The sequence below is a fragment of the Silene latifolia genome, chromosome 1, assembly GCF_048544455.1.
Source record: "Silene latifolia isolate original U9 population chromosome 1, ASM4854445v1, whole genome shotgun sequence".
NCBI classification, from domain to species: Eukaryota; Viridiplantae; Streptophyta; class Magnoliopsida; order Caryophyllales; family Caryophyllaceae; genus Silene; species Silene latifolia.
This window is the reverse complement of record NC_133526.1, coordinates 20,901,890-20,926,900: the sequence shown is the minus strand read 5'-3', so window position 1 is coordinate 20,926,900 and position 25,011 is coordinate 20,901,890. Positions and strand designations below refer to the sequence as shown.

At 37.8% G+C, this 25,011-nt stretch overlaps 4 protein-coding genes and 1 non-coding gene across 7 annotated transcripts; 2 read left to right on the top strand and 3 right to left on the bottom strand.

Moving 5' to 3' along the window:
- The first annotated feature begins 4,218 nt into the window (after positions 1-4,218).
- On the top strand, positions 4,219-7,628 carry LOC141601038 (large ribosomal subunit protein eL34-like). Its single transcript, XM_074421301.1, has 4 exons — positions 4,219-4,396; positions 5,268-5,347; positions 7,168-7,277; positions 7,378-7,628. The coding sequence occupies exons 1-4, from the start codon at positions 4,318-4,320 to the stop codon at positions 7,469-7,471; spliced, it is 363 nt and encodes a 120-aa protein (XP_074277402.1). The 5' UTR covers positions 4,219-4,317; the 3' UTR covers positions 7,472-7,628.
- A 535-nt stretch (positions 7,629-8,163) lies between these two features.
- On the bottom strand, positions 8,164-9,209 carry LOC141601031 (glutathione S-transferase U10-like). The gene is made up of 2 exons (XM_074421294.1): positions 8,773-9,209; positions 8,164-8,671 (listed from the first exon to the last, which is right to left on the bottom strand). Exons 1-2 carry the CDS (start codon positions 9,097-9,099, stop codon positions 8,300-8,302), a joined length of 699 nt encoding a protein of 232 aa, XP_074277395.1. The 5' UTR covers positions 9,100-9,209; the 3' UTR covers positions 8,164-8,299.
- A 3,676-nt stretch (positions 9,210-12,885) lies between these two features.
- Positions 12,886-12,966, bottom strand: TRNAL-CAG (transfer RNA leucine (anticodon CAG)). Its single transcript has one exon. It is a non-coding gene; the product is annotated as a tRNA-Leu (tRNA).
- A 30-nt stretch (positions 12,967-12,996) lies between these two features.
- Positions 12,997-16,402, top strand: LOC141601014 (pentatricopeptide repeat-containing protein At1g74600, chloroplastic). The gene has a single exon (XM_074421276.1). It carries the CDS (start codon positions 13,093-13,095, stop codon positions 15,787-15,789), a length of 2,697 nt encoding a protein of 898 aa, XP_074277377.1. The 5' UTR covers positions 12,997-13,092; the 3' UTR covers positions 15,790-16,402.
- Positions 16,403-16,560: 158 nt separating this feature from the next.
- Positions 16,561-20,738, bottom strand: LOC141601020 (uncharacterized). Of its 3 annotated transcripts, none has more exons than XM_074421285.1 (3): positions 17,827-20,738; positions 17,615-17,677; positions 16,561-17,507 (listed from the first exon to the last, which is right to left on the bottom strand). In XM_074421285.1, the coding sequence occupies exon 1, from the start codon at positions 20,206-20,208 to the stop codon at positions 17,932-17,934; it is 2,277 nt and encodes a 758-aa protein (XP_074277386.1). In that variant the 5' UTR covers positions 20,209-20,738; the 3' UTR covers positions 16,561-17,507; positions 17,615-17,677; positions 17,827-17,931. The 3 variants fall into 3 exon arrangements, with proteins under 3 accessions (XP_074277386.1, XP_074277383.1, XP_074277391.1); XM_074421282.1 differs by having other exon boundaries at positions 17,804-20,696; XM_074421290.1 differs by having other exon boundaries at positions 16,561-17,406; positions 17,804-20,696.
- Between the last annotated feature and the right edge of the window lie 4,273 nt (positions 20,739-25,011).

Sequence of the window (25,011 nt, the reverse complement as noted above, 5' to 3'; positions counted from 1 at the left end):
AGTTCCTTCACATAAGATTATTGCTATTTTGGCAGTCCAAAAATGCCTAACTATTTGTGAATTAGTTACAAGCAAAAGTCATGATAACCATCAACACGTATAATCTTTGCAAAGAAGTATCGTAAGATCATAAACATATCCTTCTTAATTACATGTATTCTAAGGAAGATTGGCAGTGAATGCTGATATAGATGGGAATTAATAGGCAAGGCCAAAATTACTGGCAAGAGATTCGGTGGCTAAAATAACAGGAGACACGACAAGCATTGGCTCAGGATTTGGTTCCTATGTTGGCTTATAGCAAAGGTATATATACTCTGCGCAGAAATAAATGTTATGATCTTTCGAGGGCAGGAGATACCAGAAGCACACCCGCTAAAGCAACTCAAGTACAATAAGAGTTCAATCATTAGCTTTTTGTAAGAATAGTGTGCATCGTAAGTGGAATACATGAATGTTTAGAAGAGCTTTTAAGCTATATAGATTGTCAGACGTATAGAGGTTAGCAACTTAGCATGTGTAAGACTTACTACTCATTTGTTCCCGCTTTGGATACATAAAAGCCAAACTTGGGAGGGGTCAACCCATTAAATTGCCTTCAGTACCCCGAAGGAGATTGCCCCAGCTGTCGGTAGGGGATACTCCTGGTCAACACCAAAAAAAAAAAAAAAACTTAGCATGTGTAAGACTTACTACTCATTTGTTCCCGCTTTGGATACATAAAATGAAGATGAATTTCTTGCAAGAAAATATATATAACAACAGCAACAACAATAAGATTTTCACAATTTAAATCAGTAGAAATTGAATTTGCAAAGTGCACGATTATTATATTTTAGGTTCTGATACTTTCATTGTTAATTGTATGAACAACACAATTTACAATCATGTAAAATTTAGATAAGAGTTGCTCGTGCGTTGTATTTTTCTACACACAAATTTTCATTTATACAATGGAAAGACTTAACAGTATCGAAAATGTTATAAGGTTATAGGATTCCACATCTCTGAACCCGAAATAACCCAAGAATCCGTGAGATGACTGATATCCGGTTTGAAGAAACAGGAAAATATCGTATACCGTAATCTCGAATCCACTTGATAACTTGAATAATCCTAGCATGTAAGGCTCGGAATCATTATTATTTTGTTAGTGGCATATTAGTTTGGCAAATTAACAAATAAGAAAAGAAATAGCTACTTTGTACTTGTGCAAAGTTATAACTTTAACTAACGACTTTAGTAATACAATTAGATAATAAATGCGTTGTAATAAACATTTTTATTTATAAGTTAAATCAACAGTTTAATAAAGTAAGCCGAGTATAATTGTTTACAAAATACGGAGTATAGAACAACACTGTAGTATCTGCCCTGTTAGGGACCCGTTGACTGACTTTTTGGCCCTGAGAGATCTTAGTAAGGGAGACAAGGGGAGGTTATATGGCCATCGTAACTCGATACTCGACCTAGTAGAGGCCACTTGGTCGAGTATCTGTGGTACTCGACCGAGTAACGCGTTTGACAGCGTGTTAATATAAAACACGGAGGCTAAAACGAAATTCATTTCCACGACCTTTTATCTTTTCTAAACCTAATTTCCTCTCTCTCTCTCTCCCAATTCTCTCATCTTCCTTTATCAATCAAGAGTTAACCTCGATCACTAATCCGGGAAAGGAGATAGCTTATGCATGAGGTCACCGAGTTGGGTTGTCGCCGCCGTCGGCATCTGTATGTCATTCAAGGTGAGTTTTTGAATAATTGGTTATCTTTCAGTAGATCTTGAATAGCATAATAATATGGTATGGTTGTTTGTAGGGTATGATATGAAGTCTTGCTTGGCGTAGTATGATTGATGCATTTCTATGGAATAGCGAAAAGGTAGAATTTTCATACTCAGTCGGTTGTGTAATTGATATAAGATGTGATTATGATTGATTGATTGGTATTTTATCATTGTGATTGAGATTGTATTGTGATCGATCGTTGTTGTGGGACCATTTTCGAGAGATGGTTCCAACCCCATGTTCGCCCCTTGTGGCTCCCGTCACAAGGGTGATGTGCACATTAATGATCTGGGTTCACTCGTTGCGATAAGTGGGGCTTAGGTGGCAAGGCTGCAGTCTCTACTGGCAGTGTAGGTTTCCCGTTGCGATGGGAGCCTGGCAAGACTACGCATTTTAGTGTGTAGTCGGTTACTGATGATTGTTGGAGTTTGGAGGATTGATTGGTTACTGTAATACCCTCATATACCAAGGAGCCTTAACAAGACCTTCCCTAGCATATAACGACGTTACCATCTCGGTTGCCCGAGGACAATAATAATCAAACGTCGATAAAAGAACAATTATAATTTATTACAAGTGATTAGACCAAAACTATTGATACAAAGATACAACTCAACATCCTTATGTGAACTATCTTTGACGTAACTTGTGAAAGACCCATCCCTGCCAAGATTCCAGCTAACTTCCAAGACATCACCTGTAAGATCGACTGCTCACCATATGGGATCACGGCAGACACAACAGAAGCAGACAAGAAACAACCACACAAGTCAGTAACTGAGGAAAGACACAACATCAACAGCCAACATACTATGGACGCAACCAAGCACACGCGCCAGCCACAACTACTCCAACCAATCACCGTCACCGACTGTCCACTGGACCAGCCCTGCCAGTGGGGGACCGCAGCCGTACCCACCAAATCCCCGCTCATCATACCGAGCGATAAACCCATGACCATTAATGTGCACATCCTCTTCTGTGGCGGGTTCCACAGAGGGCGAATCAAGGGCGTGAAGCCACTCCCACAAGTGACTCCACTCAGCCAGGGACGCGCCCCGAATATCACACACAGCTATACAACAATCACAAACACGTCAATCGAGACAACACAACACCCACCGATTATCACAATCTATCAATCACACCGACACAACATTAACCAATTCACATCAAAAGACGCACTAGACAACCAACAGTACTGAGTAGGCGAACCAACCTTTAGCCAACCGCAGTGATTCCTCGTTCAATCACATGACATCAACCAAGCAAGCAGTACACCTATAAAAACAGTACAAACACCTATTACTATCACTACAACCCTACAAGAAACAACAACGACAAAGATGACGATGACGACATACCTACGCATAGCATACCGGCGTCAAGACCGCTACGGCGCTACCCGACTCAAGCAACCTATCCCCAAGGCACAAGCATCCTCAAAGGCTCCAATGGAAGAGGTTATGGTGAAGGGAAAGAGAAATGGCGACATCTAGGTTTGGAGGAAGGAGGCGGAAATGATTTGCGATTCTACCAAAACACGATTATAAATCCCCGCTGGAAAGACGCTACTCGATCGAGTAACTAACTTACTCGATCGAGTGACCCCTACTCGATCGAGTACTCAAGCTACTCGATCGAGTAGCCTCGACTAGATCGAGTACCACTCTACCAAAGCTTATCATGACACAAGACATCTCCTGTACGACTTCCCAAAGACTACAACAGGCCCCTAAGGTCGGTCAACGTCAGTCAACGGGTCCCTAAAAGGACGGGTATTACAGTCTTCCTCCCTTAAAAAGAATTTCGTCCCCGGAGTTCGGCTCATCCTCTCCCGAACTGCACGACAAAGTACTAAAGTCAACACCACCGTTTACCCGACACAGGTCAACAAAACTGTTTAGAAATATTATCCCACTACGTATGTCTATCAAACATCATCATCGTCAACCACCTAACACACGTCAGACACTCAAACCTCAACAACTACTAACTTCCTTTTGAGCTACTGAATATATCTCATACACCAATACGATCAACTCGACTATCACTTATACTACTACATCGAATTACTCAGACATGTACCAACATGATTGCGAGACTATACTTTCATTCATCACCGGTCAACAACTACTACTTACCAAAACGCACAACCCGACTGATTTATATATACATCATATCAAAGATCAAAGATTAGGGTATAAAGAAAATGAAATTGCTTTTAACATTATTAAAAAGTTAAAGTAGAAAATAAAACATACCAAAAACAAAAAAACGTAAATTATTAACTGAAATATCAAAAAAGGAAATGTAAAATATTGACTGAAATACCGATTTTTTTAACCCTTTTTATTAAAAAAAAAAAAAAAAAAAAAAAAAAAAAAAAAGCCGATCAAATATGGGCAAGCAAAATTGGGCCGTCAAGCGTCCATTAACAAACTAGGGTTTATAATCAACACTCTCTTCGAGCATTCCAAATCTCAATCAGCCGCAAACATCTTCACAATTTTAATCAATTTGGGGAAAAATGGTGCAACGTCTCACATACCGCAGGAGACATAGTTATGCCACCAAATCTAACCAACACCGTATCGTCAAAACACCTGGTATTGTTTATCACTCTCACATTTTAATCTCTTGATTTCAATTCACCTTCTGTTTTCTGGGTTTTGTTTATATTGATTTGGGGATTTCTGGGTAGTTTTTCGATTTTAATTTCATACTCATTTTGATTGGTATTTTTCGATGTACTCTTTTTTGAAAACCCTAATTGATGCTTGTGTACATTGTGGAATGGTTTTATGAGTTACTTAGAGTGTAAAGTATTTCCGTTGTCGCAATTGTTTGTTTACAATTGATTAAAATTTGCACTTCGCAAAGAAGGAAACGGAGGGAGTACTATTTTTAGGTACTGTTTGTAGAATTATGTTGCACATTTTGAGTGATTATGCCAAATGTTATCCGCTTTGCTGAGAATTGTTGATAGAATTGACGTTTGGACGTTGTTTGTATTGGCTAAAACGTAATTTCATGCTCATTTTGACTGAATTTCTGAATTGTTGGTTTTATGGTATATTAGGGTCTAATGTGTAAGACCAATTCACCCACCCAAGCTTTTAGAAAACCCAATTGGACAAAAGCCTAACATTTTGGCTCTCCGAACTGTGTTGGCTCAAGCTGATGTTAAACAAGTGATCGAAACCGATTCTATTTGTCCCAACCCAACCTGAAACCAACACGAACAAACTCCTGGTTCTTTTGAATAACCTAAGTTACATTGGGGATATGTTCAGTCTCTTTTTCTTTTGTTTTCGTATGACTTATTTGGTTAGTGACTATAGTTTATAGTTTATTTTCTTTAGTTCCTAAGTTGATCTTTCTTGAACTTTAGGGTCTTTGGTTGGTTTTACTTATCTGTATATTTGATTGAAGCTAGGTGTTTGGACTTAATATTGGTTTATTTGTAATGGTTTTAAGGTGGTCGTCTGGTGTACCAAACCACAAAGAAGAGAGCAAGCGGTCCCAAGTGCCCTGTCACCGGAAAAAGGATCCAAGGGGTATGTTCCCTGTTTGCACTGCACTCTTCTAGCAATACCATTGTTTAAAGTTTACCTGTGTTGAGCGATCATTGAATGTCAATACATGCATTTGTCACAACTTCCATAAATGGATTTCATTGTTGGTACCGTGATGTGTGTTAGCTATGGAAGTCTTGACAGATAGGAGGAAAGGAGGAAGGCGAGGGTGGGTTATTATGATAGGAGATCGTAAGCATTGGAGGGTGAAAGGTTGACTAAACAGGTAGGAGATTGCAGCATCGTTGTTCCGCAGTTGATGGATGATAACGGAGAGACTGAGAAGGAGAGGTCAGGTTTATTGGTTGGAGATGGGTTAGTAACTACTCCCTCTGTCCCAATCTTTTGTTAACCTTTGATTAAAATACTTCTTACAAAAAAATAATATAGGTAAACAAATGAATGAGACGGAGGGAGTAAGTTTGTAAGGTTTGTTGTTACTAATGTTTTTCAAAAGAGCCCAAGGTTGTTTGTCAAATAACATCTTTTGTAACGGAGTGTGTTCTTTGTAATTTTGTCCCCTTAGAATTGCGAACTCTAAAACTAAGAGCAAACAGCAAGACCATTTTGAAATTGCCGATAAGAGAAAATGGCAAGTATATTGTAAAATGGGGTGAGTGCTTAGTTATATATATCCTGTGAAGATAAGATAAATAGATTTCTAACATGAAAAGGCACAGCAAGTTCAATCAAGAAGGAAAGCTGTGTAATTTCAGTTCTGAAACATAGTATTGTTTACCTGTTCTCGTTTGATTGCACTACTGGTGATTGCAGATTCATAGGATTGCTCGTCATAGGTTGTTTCATTTTGCACTAGAACATATTTTGTTGTTGGTGATTGAGTGATATCATACAATTTTCATATTATTGGATGACAAGATTCACGTGTACGTCAAAAAATCATTTTTACTTGGCACTTCATAAGTTATCTACATTGTTATTTAACTTTTCTCTTTTGAAGCCACCTTACCTTTTTCCAGCACGACAGTCTAGGATGTAACCGTTGGGGTTATCTTTAGCTTATTGGTAACATAACCATTCTCCTATTGAACATAGAAATTGTGGCGCTTATGAAGACTCTATTAAGACTTCTATACTTTTAGTCTTCATTTCCTTGAATATATTATACTCATTATAGGATAAAGTCCTTTTTAAAACATCTTATTATTAAAACATCTTCTTTAGCTTATTGGTAACAACCAAATATATGAAGACTCTATTAAGACTTTTTAAGACATCTTAAGATAAAGTCAAAGTGTCTCATATACTTATGGTGAGCCCAACACTTCCACATGGTTTGGTTAGGTATTGAATGTAACTTTTAATGTCAGTTCATTGTCATTTGCATGTTATAGTGTGTGAGAGGGGACGGCTTTGCAGCACTTAATTGTCGGTTGCTAGTGCATAATTGTGTCCACTTGGTGTTCGTGTTACATGTTTCATTTCTAACTCTATACGGATAAGTTGTATTTTAATGTCAATTTGACTTGAATAAGTAAACCACTCAAGTACTCCGTAATGTACTTGCATGACAATTGTAAGGGATGCTGAACGTTTTGTACCCTGTAATGTTTAGTTGCTGCTTATTGCGCTCTCTTTTCTCTGCAATGTGGGACATTCGAAAAGTGTGTTGGCTCCATAATAGTGCTTTCATATCTTCTTCTCACACTCCAAAAAAATTGGTCAACTATGGCAATTATCCTGAATTGGTGTGGTATTCTCGTCGTTAAATGGAAACCTTTTTTTCCTTATTTGTAAAAAAAAAATTAATGTCAATTTTGTTGTGCGGAACTTGTAAACAGATTCCACACTTGAGGCCAACAGAATACAAGAGAAGTAGACTACCTAGGAACAGGCGTACTGTGAATCGCCCATATGGCGGTGTGCTATCCGGTGGGGCCGTCCGTGAGAGGTTTGTGCTTGATATCCTTCGCTCATCGAATTTGGATAGATTAGTCCATTTGATATTTGACGATGTTCCTGATGAGACTAACTGATTGTGAACCTTGCAGGATTATTCGTGCTTTCTTGATTGAAGAGCAGAAGATTGTGAAGAAGGTTTTGAAGATTCAGAAGACCAAAGAAAAGCAGGCTTCCAGAACCTAGACTGTTGGTGATTTCGCTAGTTTTTGTTGTTAAGCCCGGATATTTTAGGAAGAACACTGTTTACTGGTTAGTAGGAAGAACACTGTTTACTGTGACACTGTGAGGTGATTGTCTGCAGTTTCAATGAGCATTTTTGTTTATGTATGTGTTGCTAAAATACTAATCTCTCTGCCTTGTCATCTTCAAGTATTCCTTCCGCTCCAGTTTAGTAAAGCTTTTATCCAATCCTAATCTACCTTCAGATGATCTACTCTACTTCCCAGATCTATTCCGACCACCGTCACCCCACTTTTAGCCAGCTACCTCAACATGAAACCTCACTCGAAACCATTGGAGATCATTGTACTCTTCAAGGTTAATCTGATGGCTGTTTGCTTGCTGGTTGGAAAAAGGTGGTCTGAAAGTGAGTATTTGGGCTTTAGTCCCAAAGTCGGGATCCATGGTAGGTGTTCAGTCCATACCTTATTTTCATTCTAGGGGATTATGATATAATTGACCATTAAGTCGGAGACTTTCTTGCTTCATGACAGCAATGTATTTGCTAAATATTGCAAAAAAGATCAGATAGGTTCAGAAAAGTGATCGTTTTATAGATGAAGTTCCGTCTTTTAGTATTGCTTCCGCAGCAAGGGTACTAACGTATACGGCCGCGACGACATTCTTTTTCTTATCTTTGGTACTATACCGGCAAATTGCAATAAAGATCAATCTGTATTGAACGGTTTCATCATTCTCATCTTTGAATACATAGAAAGGTTAAAAAAATTACAAGGCAGGGGCGATAACGAGGTATTTCAATATCGTTTATTTTCTCTGTTAAAAATGAAATTACGAGACATTTCTTCTAAAGAATTGTCTGAGCTTTTTGAGAAATTTAACCAAGTTTTCATGATTTGGAGCAGTCTCTACAACAACTTGAAGTCCGTCGAAAGACTTCATCCATGAGAATGTCAGAGGGTAGTTTTCAGGGTGTATGAACTTCACATTAATGGCTTCTTGAACACCTTCAATTATCGCTAACAATGTCGCCATCAATATGTCCAAGATCTCCATGCTTTCTTCACTCAAATTCGAGTCCTCTGAATGTAGATCCTTAACGTTTGCTTCTAATTTCTTCATGTTTTCTTGGATATCTTTGACGATCTTCTCCTCTTCATGATCATTAGGAGCTTTCACGACGTCCCTGAGCCTCTCAAACACCTGTAAGAAAGTAGTTCAATTTACAAATTCTTGTACAAGAGAGCAAGACCGTCACATTGGCTCGATTATAAACAAAGAGTTTAATGAAAAGTATTACCAACCTGTAAGTCGATGAAATTAGTCCAAAACCGCACTTTAGCGCGTAGATAATGATCTTCAACCGGAAAGATCTTACGAGTAGTCGTCCAAACTTCGTCGAGATACTCGAGAATGATCAAAGATTCAGGAATAGGCCTTCCATCATGAACCAACACCGGAACTAATTTCTTAACCGGATTATACTTGAGAAGTAACTCGCTCTTGTTTTTCAAGTCTTCTTCGATATACTCGTAAGATATACCCTTAATTTTAAGCCCAATTATCACCCTCCTTACCCAAGGACTTGCCCACATCCCATGTAACTTGACACTTTCCATAGATTCTCCCATTTCGACTCGTTTTTATTTTTTCGTACCGTTTTATTATGTGTCGTCTTAGTTTAGTATGGTTAGTATGTTGCAGGAAATGTATATTTAAGAATGTGAAATGAGTTTGGTGTGATTTAGAGTGGATGTGCATCCAACGAGATCGAAACTACACAAAGGCATTTTCGACCACATATTGGCCAATGGAGGGGACAACGGCCAACAAGTCAGTAGGTCACCAAATCACCAATTAGCCATAAAGCAGGATGAATATACCACACCTTTCTTTACTTGTCAAAAAAAAAAAAAAAAAAGATTGAAATTTGGAGCATTTTCATAATGGCAAGGTCCTACTGAATTCAAGTATTTGTATTAACATTTTCATAATGGCAAGGTGGAAATAACAAATAAGATTGAAATTTGGAGCATGGATGAATAAACACAGACTGGTAGTTGTGATTAATGTGTGTGGTAATGTCGATAATGATTTCACAAATGTGAATCTAAAAGCTTTTGAAACGATAAATTTGAGTCGTGGATTTATAGATCGAGAAACTGGTCTAAGCCCGGATTATATAGTTGAGGTTGATGTTATCAAATCCGCAATTTTTCAATAGCTCATATCGAGGCTTGGATTCTGTATTGGGGAATACGAATATAAATTTGTGAAATATGGGTCATTAGTAGGACATGAGTCATTACTCATTACGTACTCAATAGTTTCATCATTTTTTTCCCGTTAAATATGAGGGTAGATATATATATATAAATATATTAATGAATCAAGTTTTAGTTTTACTCATCTCATAACGGGTGTAACAACTTAACTGGTTAGAGTGTATTTACTATATAAGTTTATTGTGTTTTATAGAGTTATAGTTGAGATAAATATAACATTTTCATAAAAATAAATAAATAAATAACTGATGTGACAAAGTCTTAAGACTTTGATCACCTGACCAATAATCATACCCTAAGAGATTGAAATCTCTTTATCTCACAAGGTTTGTCATTGACTCTTCACAATTCAAAATTGTGTGAAAATATAAATCATTCGCCCCCTAATATTTCTACAACAGTACTACCCCACCTTACAGGTTTACACAACAAAATTTATTCATCTTATAAATGATTCATTTGTTATAATTTTGCAAAACTTAATAATTAGATCAACGCATTAGTCGCTACCATCAATAATATTTATCACCATGATTGGAAATACTCATATTGTTTGAGGTGCAATACGCTCATTAAGTTTATAAAATCGTAATGCTTAAGATTCAATAGAGTTTACTCAATACTAGTTTGAATGCCCGTGCGTTGCAACGGGGTAATTAACTTATTTATAATGCAAAAAAAAAAAACATAAGGGTTTAATGTTTACATTCTATGTCTAATGATTTGTTTACATATTATTAAAATCTCTTTCAAAAAAAAAAAGATTAATATATACGTGGGTTAACTCTTATTTATAATCATATAATCACCCCACCTTATACTAATCTTTCGATGTGGGGCAATTCTACTATTTATAAGTAATATATTCACCAAACTTGGATTATTTTTCTGATGTGGGACAATTCTACTATTTATACGTAGTATATCATCAAACCTGCATTGTTTTTCAATGTGGGACAAATAACAAACTCAGAATTACACCATCTTTTTTGCACTTAGTTCGACATTCAATCAAATCCCGAATACCGAATACGGTTAATTGTTACTCATTATATCTAATAGTTATATTTAAATTTAATAATATGATCAAGTACTCTCCATTAATATGTGTCGTTGTTTTTCTTCATTTTTTTTTTATCATAATTGAGATACGGAAATTTCCCGTGGTACCCCTTAATTTTGTCAGATTTTCCATGTTACCCCTACTTTTAAGAATCTGCCTATGGTATCCTTGAAGTTCCATTTTTTTGTCCATGGTACCCCCTAATATAAAAGGTACATTAAATGAGCGTTAAGTTTGATGGCGTGGCAATAAAATAACAATTAAAAAATAATACCCCCTTTATTGTTTTATTGGTACGGATATTTCTCTCTTTTAAATGAAAATTTAATTAAGTATATCATTATAATATTATAAATTTCTCATGGTAACCTTGAACTTTGATAGATTACACATGGTACCTCTAATTTTAAGTTTCTACAAATAGTACCCATGTGTTCACCTTTTTCTTTCCCAGAATACCATTTGACAACTTCCGTCATAACGTCATTGCTCATATGACTTTTGACGCCTTTTTCTTTTGTTATCTATTACACAAACACTTCATTATCTAATTCTTAAATCCATATTTTATTTAATAAACTAACATTTAATACCTAAATAACAAAACAAAAATAGCATGGCATGCTCAATTACTCATCTAGTTACTCATAGGAGTAACGGCGTTATGAAAAAAGTAAACACAAGGGTATTATATGTACAAACTTAAAATTAGGGGTATTATGTGTAATCTAACAAATTTCGAGGGTGCCATGAAAAATTTCCGTTATAATATTGACCATTTTATCGATCTTTCTCCCACCTAAAAAAATGTTACAACTTTAAAAATTTAACATTTAATTCAAGATTATGTTTAAAGTCTCTTATATAATAAGTATACTTTGAGAGATTCAATATATTTGGGGTGATACCTAAGTTCTAAAGATAAATCCTATTTATAACCATGGGATCACCCCACCTTATGATAATCTTATAATGTGGGACAATTAACCTATTTATACGTATTATATATTTATCACACCTACATTATTTTTCAATGTGAGACGAATAACATATTTAAAAGTACACCATAATTTTTGAACCTAATTCGACATCCAACCCGATTTAATAATAAGCAAATACTATATTATCTATTAATATTCATACGTTTTTTTTATCATAATTAAAATATGTGCAAATGATATGAACCTATACTCTAATGATAGAATTTTTTTAACACAATTCTAATTATATTATTTAAACGTAGTATATTCACCACACTTATATTATTTTTCAATGTGGGACATATAAAATCTATAGGTCTATAGGTAGAAAATATAATGATATAAACTTTTAAGAGCTCTCCAAGACAATACTTAAGAGACTCAAAAGATTTTGGGTTGATGCCTAAGTTCCAAGTATGCCTCCTATTTATAATTATAGAATCACTCACCTTATACCAATCTTTCGATGTGGGACAATTCTACTATTTATATGTAGTATGTTCACCACACCTACTTATTTTTCAATGTGGGACAAAACATACTAAAAAGTACACAATTTTTCATATTAGGAAATACACCATCTTTAATATGTGCAAATAATATAAAATTTATACTCTAATGATAGCATTTTTTACCACAAAGCTAATTATATTATTTTCATAATTTTTTAACGATATTTTTTTTGACAAATGAAATGTAAAAGTTTGATATAAAAATTGGAAATATCATTTGAATATAATTTAGGAAATATACATATTATAATAATTAAAAGATTCTCTACTTTATTTTTTACATCAAAAATTATACTTTCCTAAATTTATTTTTGATGATGTGGACGCTCTCAGATCGCTCGAAAAAACTCTCTTTTATATATATATATAGATTGTACAGAAATAATTTTATCCCTTATTATATGTTTAACATAAAAATACACTAATATATTCTATTATCCATGTATAGTTAACTCCGCAAAATATTCAAAAAAATAGCTAAAACATTTACATGGCAAAAAAAAAATCAAATAAAAGAAGCAAGTACTTAGTTACTTAAATTGACACATTAGTTTAAACAATTTAGAAGGGGGAAAAGTGTCAGGAATGGGATTCGAACCCATGCCCTTTCGGACCAGTACCTGAAACTGGCGCCTTAGACCAACTCGGCCATCCTGACTTTCAGCGCGCATATTTAACAGATCAATTTTATTCTCTCTCTATATCATTTTAAAATTTATTTTCCTCCCGCTCCATATTATTACAAAAAGTTAATTGCAATGCTAATGAAAAGAAAAGCAAAAAAATGATGAGTAAATTAATCAACAAAAACCCTAATTTCAGAAAATCATTTATTTCTAACATTTGTACAAATTCTCTTGCAATTAACATAAATAATTCACCAAACTATACAAAAAATGATGGTGTTTTTACTAATCATATTGACCTACATGAGATTTTATCATCTTGGAACAATTCTAGGGTTTGTACACTTAAAGATGCAAAAACACTACATGCCCATTTGATAAAGTTGCCATCTTTATCTACTGATGTGTTTGTAGTTAATTCTTTGATTGGTTGGTATTTGAAACTTACGGCGATTGATTATGCACATAAGGTGTTTGATGGAATGCCTAGCCCAAATGATGTTACTTGGAATGTCATGATTTCGGGTCTTAATAAGAATTTGTTGTATAATGATGCTTGGGGGTATTTTTGTCGAAGGTGGTCAATGGGATATGGGAGTAGTCAGTATACTTATGGGAGTGTTATTTCGGCTTGTGGTGGTTTAGGGTCTGTCTTGTATGGGAAGTTGATTTATTCGCTTACGTTGAAAGATGGGTTCTTTTCAAATGGGTATGTTCGGTCTGGTATGATTGATTTGTTTGCAAAAAATGGTAGTTTTGAGGATGCTTTTCGGGTGTTTTGTGATTGGCCGTTTGAAGAGAATGTAGTTTGTTGGAATAGTATTATATCTGGTGTTGTTAAGAGCGGGGATCATGGGAGAGCAGTAGAGCTCTTTGATCAAATGCGCCGTTGTCAAGTGTTTCCTAATAGTTTTACGTTTTCTGGTGTTTTGACAGCTTGTATCGCGCTTGGAGATGTTGCAGTAGGGAAGAAGGTTCATGGCTTGGTGATTAAACATGGTGCTGGTCATGATGTTTTTGTTGGGACTAGCATTAGTGATTTATATTCCAGATGCGGGGCTATGGATGAAGCAACAAAGAACTTTTTGAGGATGCCCGTTCAGAATGTAGTTTCGTGGACTTCTATGATCTCCAGATACGTGCAAAAAAATGACGTTATATCTGCAATTAACCTTTTCAGAGAAATGAGGAAACTTGGGTTTGAAGTAAATAAGTATACTATCACGAGTTTACTTAGTGCGTGTTCCAAGTTACAGATGATTGATCTGGCTTTGCAAATGCACTCCTGGATCCTAAAATCTCATTGGTTAACCGATTCTGCGGTGAGAGCTGCTCTGATTAACACGTACTCTAAATTGGGTGAAGTTTGTTTAGCAGAGCTGTTATCTCTTGAAAAGGGTGACTCTGAAGATGTAAGTGTACTGACAGCAATGATATGCTCGTTTGTTCAGAGTAATAAGTTTGAGAAAGCAATTTCATTGTTCCGAAGAATATTATTGACAGGTCTTAAACCCGACAATTTTTCCATTTCAAGTATTCTGAGCATCACAAACCGTCTAGAAAAAGGGAGACAGATGCATTCTTATGTGCTGAAAACAGGTTTTATCTTTGATCTTTTGGTTGGTAGCTCACTATTTACTATGTACTCAAAATGTGGTCAAGTGTTGCAATCATATGAGATTTTCGTGCAGCTTCCTGATAAGGATATCGTCTCTTGGGGCTCCATGATTTCGGGATTTGCGGAACATGGATATTCTGATAAAGCTATGCAGTTGTTCAGGGAGATGCTTGCTGTGAGGGTAAGACCTGATCAAGTGCCATTGGTAGGTTTACTAACTGCTTGCTCTTCTCAAGGTTCCCTAATAAAAGGGAAAGAAGTTCATGGTTATGCTTTTCGTGTGGGCTTTAGCCAAGAAAGACTCATTGGAGGAGCACTTGTAAACATGTATGCTAAATGTGGCGCGCTAGATTCATCGAGGAGGGTGTTTGACATGGTTCCCAAAAAAGACAATGTTATGTGCTCTGCTTTAGTTTCAGGTTATGCCAGAAATGGGAACATTAGAAAGGCTTTACATGTCCTCCGTCAAATGCTTTTATCCGATCTCCCAGTCGACTACTATACATTATCGTCTATTCTCGGGTCTCATGCTCTATTAAGTAGACCTGACATCGGCATACAGTTACATGCACTTGTGGTCAAATTAGGTTTACAGTTTGAAGTTTCTGTTGGGTCTGCATTGATTTCAATGTACTCAAAAACTGGAGCTGTTAAAGATTGCCGAAACGCATTTGATGAGATAGTTAACCCTGACTTGATTGGATGGACGACTATGATAGTGAGCTACGCACAACACGGGAAAGGTGAAGACGCGTTAAAACTTTATGAGGCAATGCAAAGTCAAGGAGTAAAACCAGATATAGTGACATTTGTTGGAGTGTTATCTGCTTGTAGCCACACTGGTTTAGTGGGAGAAGGGTATTACCATCTAAGGTCAATGTCCGAGATTTATGGAATTGAACCCGGACTTTGTCATTATGCTTGCATGGTTGATCTTCTAGGCCGCTCAGGAAGACTTAAAGAAGCGGAAAGCTTTATTAATAACATGCCTGTAGAGCCTGATGGTTTGATATGGGGAACATTGTTGGCTTATTGCAAACTACATGGTGATGTTGAACTTGGAAAAATAGCAGCTGAAAAGGTTTTTCAGTTAGAACCTAATGAATCGGGTGCTTACGTGTCATTGTCGAACATTTGTGCTGATTTAGGGCAATGGGAAGAAGTTGAAGAGATTAGAAAGCGGATGAAGGGAAATAGAAGTAGGTTGAGCAAGGAGCCTGGGTGGAGCCATGCTTGACTCTCGCTTGATCCGTTATTCTCATGGCTACTCTTTGTTTTGTATAATGAGAGTCATGTAGGCAATTTTGATGCTAACGCGTTTAGAACCAAGGCCATGGCCTATGAGTACCATCATTTGATGATTTCTCAGATAAGCTAGCCGACATCTATTGTTCTCATGGCTACTTCAGTAAACATTTCAAGCTGATTTCAAGGTCTAAATTCCTGATTTCTCTTTTGCCTGTGGAATGACAAGCTGTTGCAAATCAACATCTCTTCGGAATTTGGCTAGGGCTCTCATATTCAAAGCCATTGGCATATGAATGCAAGATAGCCTACTAGCCACAATGTCCTGAGTTAACCCCACTTAATGATTTGTTTAGTTATAATCTCGACAGGAGCGAGTTTTCAAGGCGGTCAAGAAATCAGCCGACCATTGCTAGTTTCCCAGTCTTTCTTATCCATGACATTCAATGCATCAGTAGATCATCTGACTGATGAACGAAATGTATTAACATTTTGTTTTGAAAGTGTACTGTACCCTGTAAGATTAGAGCACACTGTTGCAAGCACTAATCAAGTAACCATGTCATTCTTTGAGCCAATTTAAATAAAAAACATTATTTACATCATACCAATATTCCTCTCATATAGAAGTGTGACAACTGACATTTTTAATCGTATGTTCAGTTGCGTTTCGAACCAAGTTTTTCAGCTTTAGTGATGGGGGATGCAAGAAGACTGGCTTTGCACCTGATAGATAACTAAATGCAAACGATACGACTGTCAATTAAATTAAAACTAGCTTAATAAACCATTATTAATGAGCAAACCAACATACTATGCGCGTATACAACCTCAAACTAGCCAACATTAACGGACCTACCTTAAACTAGCTATAAATAACTAAGTGCAACGAAAGCCATTTCTGCAAAGAGTCGAGATTCCTCTGGAATTCCAGCAAAGATGAACGAAGCTGGCCGACATTATGAACCAAACAGTGAAATTAAGAGGTATCAAACTGCATGAATCAACTAATTTCCTGAAATTGATAATAGTATATACTATCCAGCACAATATGCAGATGATTATGCCACTACCATTGAGATATTGTCTGGTACTGTATTTTATCTTCATCGAACGATGGCGCATTTCCTACGGCAAAAGTAAGGGCTTCACTTCGTGTATTCAGGACTTCTCGGGCTCTAAAAAACACAATAAACGACTCATCCTGCAGCAAGTATTGTCTCTTATATCAATCAGAAGACAGTATCATACAGTTTCAGCCAACATTTCCAAAAGTTGTAGAAAAGGGAATGGAATATAACTGATTGGTTTCGGAACAGTTGAATATGGAAAAATAAAGAGGTGTGTGAATTTGATCAGAGGCCGTATTTGAGTATAGGGATGGGGCAACCAGGTCGGGTAGCGCCAACCTTCAGACCAATCTCATCGAAAGGTAAACAGTTGATGGTAAACTGGTAATTGACTTGTTCACAAGTATTCCTGTCGGACATGAGATATTTTTTCCCAATAAATATAAGTCCAGTTACTCATCCATGCATATTTGAATGTCAGCCGTGACACAGATACAAAACCGAGTTATCAAGATTGAAGTTAACCCGATCACATTTTCCTGCTTTTTGAAGCAAGGTTGTCCACATTTAGCGAGATTAGGCCACAACAACCAATATTGCACCATGATCAAAACCAAGATTTAATCCTATGCTTCCATGTCTGCAACAATAAACCAGATTACCTCAAGTTACTACCAACTTCCTAAGATGGTACAGTTGAAAGGTGAAGTAGACTATTCAGTTTATATGTCCAAAAAGATATGTTACCTTAGGGTTGCCCAATATCAAATCATCAGTTCACTGCTCCATTACTTCTAAGGAATTCTTTCCCTGAAACAACACAACCAGTAAATTTAAAACATCACTTTTGCCACTGAAGCAAGAATTAGCTATGGAGGCTTTCTAAGCATGCATTGAACAACAGAACTACAAATAAATAAGAATTCAACTACTTACTAATCATAAAAAGCCTGCATTACCACGATGAGAACTTAAAAAGTCGATTCATTGTCCATGAGCAACATAAAGAAGCCTTCATGTCATACCAAACTCAAGAATCTTCTTCCTAAATCTCTCGGGGGCCTTCAAGAAGTATTTCTCTTCAGTAGCTTTTTATCTCGAATCCCATCATACAGGAGTTCGTATGTACAATATGTTATACAAGACTTCTTCAACAAGTCTTCCACAATAATCTTTGGTGCAGCAATCTCCCTTTTACTTGAACTTAAGATACTCTCAACTATATCTGGGACTATACCTTTCTGCGCCATAAGTTGGATTACGCCAACTGCTTCAAGGACCCTATGGCTCACACAAAGACAATTAAGCACCCTTCCACACGTTACTGGTGAGGGCCTAAATCCCTTTTCAATGTTTTCCAGAAGATACTTGTAGCCAGTAGAACCATTTCCTGCTTTACAAAAACCATCTATTAAAACACGGTAAGTGTAGTTGTCAGGAAGGCAGCCTTTCTCAACCATCTCATGAAAAAGACTCTCAGCCATGTCCATGCTTAGCTTTTCAGAACAAGCGCTAATTACAATGTTATATGTTGCTACTGTATGAGAGAGCCCATACATTTGGTCACTCTTCCTAAATAACTTGCAAGCTCCACTTAAATCACCACTTCTGGAATACCCGCTGATCAACGTACCAAAAGTAACAAGATCCGGAGTCAAACCCATATGCTTCATTTGCTCTAGCAAATCTAAAGCTTCTTTTACCTTCAGAGCCTTGCAGTGACTCTCAATAAGTATGTTGTATGTAATAAGATTAGGAAGACACCCTTTATCAACCATCGTTTTAAAAGTTCCCATAACCGCATCGAACTTTGCAGACTTACAAAGCCCGTCCAGCAGAGTATTGTACGTAATCACGTCAGGCGTGATGCCATGATCCCACATTTTATCAACAAGTTCGATAGCAGTGTCCAACTTAAACTGTTTGCAGTATCCATCAATCAACGTGTTAAAGGTGAATATGTCAGGTAGACATCCTCTTGTGATGGCATCGTCCACTAGATTGTTGGCATCAGCAAGACAACCCATCTTACACAGTCCATTTATTACCGTGTTATATGTCCATATACTGGGGTAACACTCATTTTTAGACATCTCATTTATAAGCTGCAAGGCTTCAAGAATTAGGCCTTGCTGAGACAAGCCTTTGATTAAGGTGTTGTATAGAACAACATTGGCCTTCACCCCTTTCGTCTCAGCTTCACCAAATATAGCCATGGCCCTCTCAATATCGCCTATTTTGCATAGGCCCTCAACCAAGGCGCCGTAAGTAAATTCATCTGGCATAAAACCTTTAAAAACTGCATCACGGAGGATCATATCTGCATTTTGTACCATACCCAACTTGCAATATGCCTTAATGATGGAATTGTAAGTAAATGCATCAGGATTAAACCCTTTGTTTATCATTTGATGAAGGTAGTTCTCGGCCTCATCAACCTTGGCAGTTTTACATAGTCCGCGTATGATTAGATTGTATGAGACAACATCTGGAGTGAAACCCTCCCTTTTTAAGATGCATAGCAAATTAGCAGCTTCATTAACTGATTTTTTCTCGCACAATCCTTCAATGAAAATGTTATATGTAAACAAATTTGGTGAAACCCCCCTCTTGAGAACCTTACTTAATAGCCTTTCAGTTTCTCTGACATTCCCCGTCCTGCAAAGTTCGTGTATCAGCTTGTTAAAAGTAGATATATCAGGACACAGTCCTAGACTAAGCATTTGACAAAACAGCTTTGAGGCTTCAACTTCATATTCCTCTTTATAAAGACCCCCTATGATAGTACAATAAGCTACCGCATTGACATCGCACCCCTGTGAAGCCATATTTTTAAGAAGTCTCAATGCTGCATTAAACCGGGAAGTCCTACAGAACAGTTTAATCCTAATTGTATAAGTGTATACATCAGGAGTTATCCTTTTATCCCTCAACCTCAAATAAACCTTATGCGCTTGAGAGAAATACCCATGTTCAATCAGAATATTCATGATGGAATTATACGACATAACCGATGGCTCACAGTTATAGAAATCCATCCTCTCAAAAATGTCAACCGCCTCTTGGACCTTCCCTCTCCTACCATAACTCTTCATGGCACCAATGTACACTCCCTCCACCACATGATTATCGATATCCATCCTCATATCCGATAGCAAAGACTCCATTGCTTCAAATTTGCCATGTGAACCAAGCTTATCAACCATACATTTATAAGTCATCACACTATGCTTAAACCCATCCTCACTTTTCACCGATTTAAACGTTTCAAGCGCCTTAAGAGGATCTTTCTGATGTTTTATTACAGCTGATACATGTTTGGCTAGTAAAGGCTTACTCATTACAAAACCCGCGAAGCTAACATACAATCTAGACGACTCGAGCCAAATTAAGAAACAAAAAATGCACCAAGATTTGAACTTTTTTTTACTATTAAGTCACAACTCACAATCACATGAAACCAAATGAAAGAGATCTACTGTAAATTCATCAAACAGGTGGTGGGCATGACTCGACAGCGAAAATGCAACTCCTTCCGTACCCACTGGTGAAAAGTAAACCGACGTAAACCCAACAGTTTATTCTTCCAGTTAATTAACAGTATGATACCAAATTGAAGTGAAAATTGGGAGAAAAGAATATGGGTTGGAGAGTAATGCACCTAGGAAATTGTGCGTGGAGATCAAACAGAAACAGAAACACAGACCGCAGTTTAGTGTTTGAAGAAACGCATTAGGGTGATTTTGTGCTGGTTAGTCGTTCAGAGAGCAGGCGCCACGGGACCAGATACCTGAGTAAATGTTGCGACTTTGCTGGTTTCAGGCTTCACAGAGCGCCAAAACGTGTAGCAGGACCAATTTGATACGGACTTGCCAAATACTCCCTCCGTCCCACAATCAATTGTTGTCTTTTTGCTTTTGCACAAAGAGGAAGAATAGAGGAGGAGATCAATTATAGGATGATAAGTGAACTAAATTGAGTGTGAAAGATAAAATTGTTCATCGAATGCAATACTAAAATAGAAATGACAACAATTGATTGAGACACTCGAAAATGTAATGACAAAGTTGGATACCACGTAAAATGGCAAAGTTCGAGGCTACCATGTGAATTTTCTGAATTTTGTCGAGATTGTATTTGATGAAAAAATCGAAAAAAAAAATAGCATTAAGCAATTAATCCACATACAAAAATTATGGGGTTTGCACCACGTGGAAAACTGAAAAATTTAAGGTATGTAATACTCCATAAAGAAAACTTTTAACAGTTTTAAGGGGGTAAGTTTTATTGGGCGGTAATTACTAGGGAAATTAATTAGTGGGGTAATGAGTTCCTTGATGATATGTTTGGCATAAGAGTAATGATTACTGGGTAGATCTTTTACTCCCTTAATCATTACCCAGGGGGGAGGGTGGGTAATGTATTACCCCTTCACAAGGGTAATAATTCCAGGAGGTGAATAATTATCCGCATACCAAACATGGGAAATACACCTCACATATTACTCCCCTATTCATTCCCCTTCTATTACCCTCAATCCAAGCAAGCCCTTAGTAGTAAATTGATAAGTGTTGTAAGTTAAAATGGACCGAGATTTAGCTCGTATTGAAGAGACTTTAAAAATGTGATCTAAACAATTGGGTAATTCGGGGGGCCATCCTCATGTACAAATTAATTTATGTTAGTAATACGAAGAGTTGAAAAGCTTTCGGTCAGATATCAAGTTATGTGTTTACAACATCAACAACAAAGTTAATGAGGAAGTAACAGAGTTTGATCAAAGATTGGAACATGGTATAATGTTGGCCACTACGGGAGGTGGAGAGGAGGAGTACACAAAAGTTAATGAGGAAGTAACAGAGTTTGCACGGGCAACGGCGGCTTTCTGGAAGCAACGGGCTAAGATTAAATGGATGGTAGATGGGAACACTTGCACGAAATATTTCTTCAATTGGGTTAAAGGTCGGGCGGGGAGGAATCACATTCTCGGGATTAGAGGCTTGGACGGAACGTGGCGCTAGGATATGGGGCAAGTTCGAGGAGAGTTTCAGAAGTCTTTTATGGATCTCTATTTGTCCTCGACGAATGGCGGGGAGTGGAGGGATCGTTCCGCCTTTGATAATATCCTCAAGCATTTTGATCTTTCCTTATCACAGGATGAGGTGGACCGCATGAAGAGGCCTTTCTCAGCAAAGGAGGTACGAACGGCGGTTTTCCAAATAGGGGCTCTAAAAGCACCGGGACCCGATGGTATTCCCGCAATCTTCTATCAAAGGTGTTGGTCTATGATTAAAGGTGATTTTACAAGAGCAATTTTATCTATTCTTAATTCTGGTAGGGTGTTGCGGGAGCTTAATAGAACTTTTATTATGCTTATCCCTAAGAAGGAAAGTCCGGAAGGAGTTTCGGACTACCGTCCCATTAGCCTCTGTAATGTGATAATGAGGATTGTGACAAAGTGTATCGCAAATCGCTTGGCAAAGGTGATGAGTTCATTAGTCAGTGAGACTCAGAATGCTTTCCTCCCGGGAAGGAACATTAGTGATAATATATTGGTGGCTCATGAAGCCACTAATAAAATTTCGATGCACGGTCATGGGCGACAATCATTGAGTGCTTTCAAGGCAGATATGAGTAAGGCTTATGACAGGGTCAGGTGGGATTTTCTGGAAGCGGTGCTGATAAGGTATGCATTTCCTGAACATTTGATAACGCTTATGATGAACTGTGTTACGTCGGTAAGTTATGAGATCCTGGTAAATGGCGAACCTCTTCCGCAATTCAAACCTCGGTGTGGATTACGTCAAGGGGATCCACTATCCCCTTATCTTTTTATTCTGTGTATGGAGGTGCTCTCCCGAAATATTGCTCATGCTCATGAATTACGATTGATCCATGGAATTCAGCTCGTCAGGGGGGTTCGGCCAATTACTCATCTCTTCTTTGCGGATGATTCGGTCTTCTTTTTCAAGGATAAAGGGGACACGGTGCTTCATCTGGTACAAATTATCAAAGATTATTGCGAAGCTTCGGGCCAAAGGTTAAATGTGGATAAATCAGGAATACTCTTTAGCCCGAATACTACCTTGATTAGGGTACAAAGGATTCTAAAAGCCTTTAATATCAAGCAGAATGTTGGTATTGGGAAATATCTTGGGATACCGGCGGAATTTAAAGAATCAAAGAAAAGTATCTTTGATGCCCTGATTGAGCATGTCACCAGACGTATTTCTTCATGGAATGGGATTTTTCTATCACCAGCAGGACGACTTACTCTGATTTCATCGGTTCTATCCAATCTCTCAAATTACTTTCTATCGGTTTTCAAAGTGCCGGTAAGTGTGGCAAAAAAGATTTAACTCTATTTTGACACAATTTTGGTGGGCGGGATGTAAGATGGGTAATAATATTCACTGGTGTAGCAAAAACTTCCTGAGTTTGCCGAAGAGTGCGGGTGGATTAGGCATTCGGAATGTGCAGTGCCTTAATCAAGCACTTTTGGCGAAACATGGGTGGAGAATCGTATCTGGAGAGATGTCTCTGTTTTGCAGGATTTTCAGACAGAAGATCTTTGGCACTCAGAATTTTAAACATGGTATGAATCCTATCAGGGGCTGTGGGTGTTCTTGGGGCGTACGTAGTATTCTACATGGTCTCACTACTGTTATGGAAAATATTGGATGGAAGCCGGGTATTGATTCGAAATTAAATGTCTGGACGGCAAGATGGGTGGGGGGAGAGAGGCCGGATCCTAAGACAGAATGGCTGGACCCGGGTAATGGTCACTTGGCTAATCTACAGGTAAGAAATCTTGTTCAATCTAATGGCAGCTGGAATGAAGTGCTCATAAAAGATTTATTCACAAATGAGTGGGCAACACGGATTCTCGCCATCCCGCGATGTGAGATAAGATTGGGTGATAGGGTTTACTGGCCACACATAACGTCAAGCATGTATACGGTGAAGAGTGGATATGGCTTGATCTTTGAGGACTTCATGGTCAAGGCAGGAACGGTTAAGGATCGCAGTAGACTTAACACTCGAGGCAGGATGTTTTGTCAGAAAGTGCTTTGGAAGCTACCAGTTCCACAGATGTGGAAAGTTCTTATATGGAGGATCATTACCAATGCTTTACCGACTGGGCATGAGTTTTCTAAGTGGAAGATCGAGGTGGATTTTTCCTGTGGTATGTGTATCAGGGAGCAAAGAAATATGGAAACTCTAGAACACCTCTTTAGGGACTATGGCTTCTCTAGTTGAATCTGGGCAAGCTTGGACTTAGGCATTCGGTGGAGGGGGCAGGGGACATTCCTATCTCTGATTGGATTACGGATTGGATCCTCTATTTGCGAAAATGAGAGGAGGGAACCCACCAGGTGATTCATTTTGTGGCTATCGTGTGGTGCTTATGGACCATGCGAAACATGGTCAAATTCCAGGATCAAGCTCTTAACTCGCATGTGATCACGAATTTGATCTTTAAAGTTGTTCGGGAGAAGGTGCAAATTCTGTGTAAGTCTCTGGATTCGCCACAGACTCGGGTTGACATGCGCACTGAAGAGGAGGAATCGTCACAAAAGGAGTCTACGGCTATTCGTAATGGCCATCCTGTGTGTGCTGTAGGTAAACCGAATGGGTGTGATGTGACACGCGTTAAAGTGGATGCCAGTTGGAATCGGAATTTTGAAGCGGCTTTCGGGTGGGTTGCATATGATGGAATGGGGCAAGAGCTAGGACGAAGACAGGTGCGACTAAGAGCGGAATCACCTCTACAAACGGAAGCTTTAGAAGTTCGTGATGTAGTGGAGTGGGCAAAAGAGAGGCATGTTCTTCATCTCGACATATCATCGGATTGCTTACAGCTGATCAGTCAATTAGCGGAAGTTGACACGGAGAATCACAGGATTGTGGGAGTCTTAGAGGATATTCGGGAGTCGTTTAGTGTTTTTCATTGTTTATGCTTCAACTTTATTCCTAGGCATTTAAATGACATTGCGCATAGCTTAGCTCAGCAAGTCATGAAAATGTAAAACCTTTATTTACAGCTGTCAAAAAAAAAAAAAAAAAAGTCTGAATCCTAATATGCTTTGAAAACGACTAACATAGAGTCTCTCAATTTATTTGGGTCATTAAGAGCCCCAAGG

Coding starts and splice junctions, on each gene's coding strand:
- LOC141601038 (XM_074421301.1), top strand. CDS start 4,318: ATGGTGCAACGTCTCACATACCGCAGGAGACATAGTTATGCCACCAAA. Junction 4,397..5,267: donor CCGTATCGTCAAAACACCTG/GTATTGTTTATC, acceptor AATGGTTTTAAG/GTGGTCGTCTGGTGTACCAA. Junction 5,348..7,167: donor CCGGAAAAAGGATCCAAGGG/GTATGTTCCCTG, acceptor ACTTGTAAACAG/ATTCCACACTTGAGGCCAAC.
- LOC141601031 (XM_074421294.1), bottom strand. CDS start 9,099: ATGGGAGAATCTATGGAAAGTGTCAAGTTACATGGGATGTGGGCAAGT. Junction 8,672..8,772: donor CTAATTTCATCGACTTACAG/GTTGGTAATACT, acceptor ACTTTCTTACAG/GTGTTTGAGAGGCTCAGGGA.
- LOC141601014 (XM_074421276.1), top strand. CDS start 13,093: ATGATGAGTAAATTAATCAACAAAAACCCTAATTTCAGAAAATCATTT.
- LOC141601020 (XM_074421285.1), bottom strand. CDS start 20,208: ATGAGTAAGCCTTTACTAGCCAAACATGTATCAGCTGTAATAAAACAT.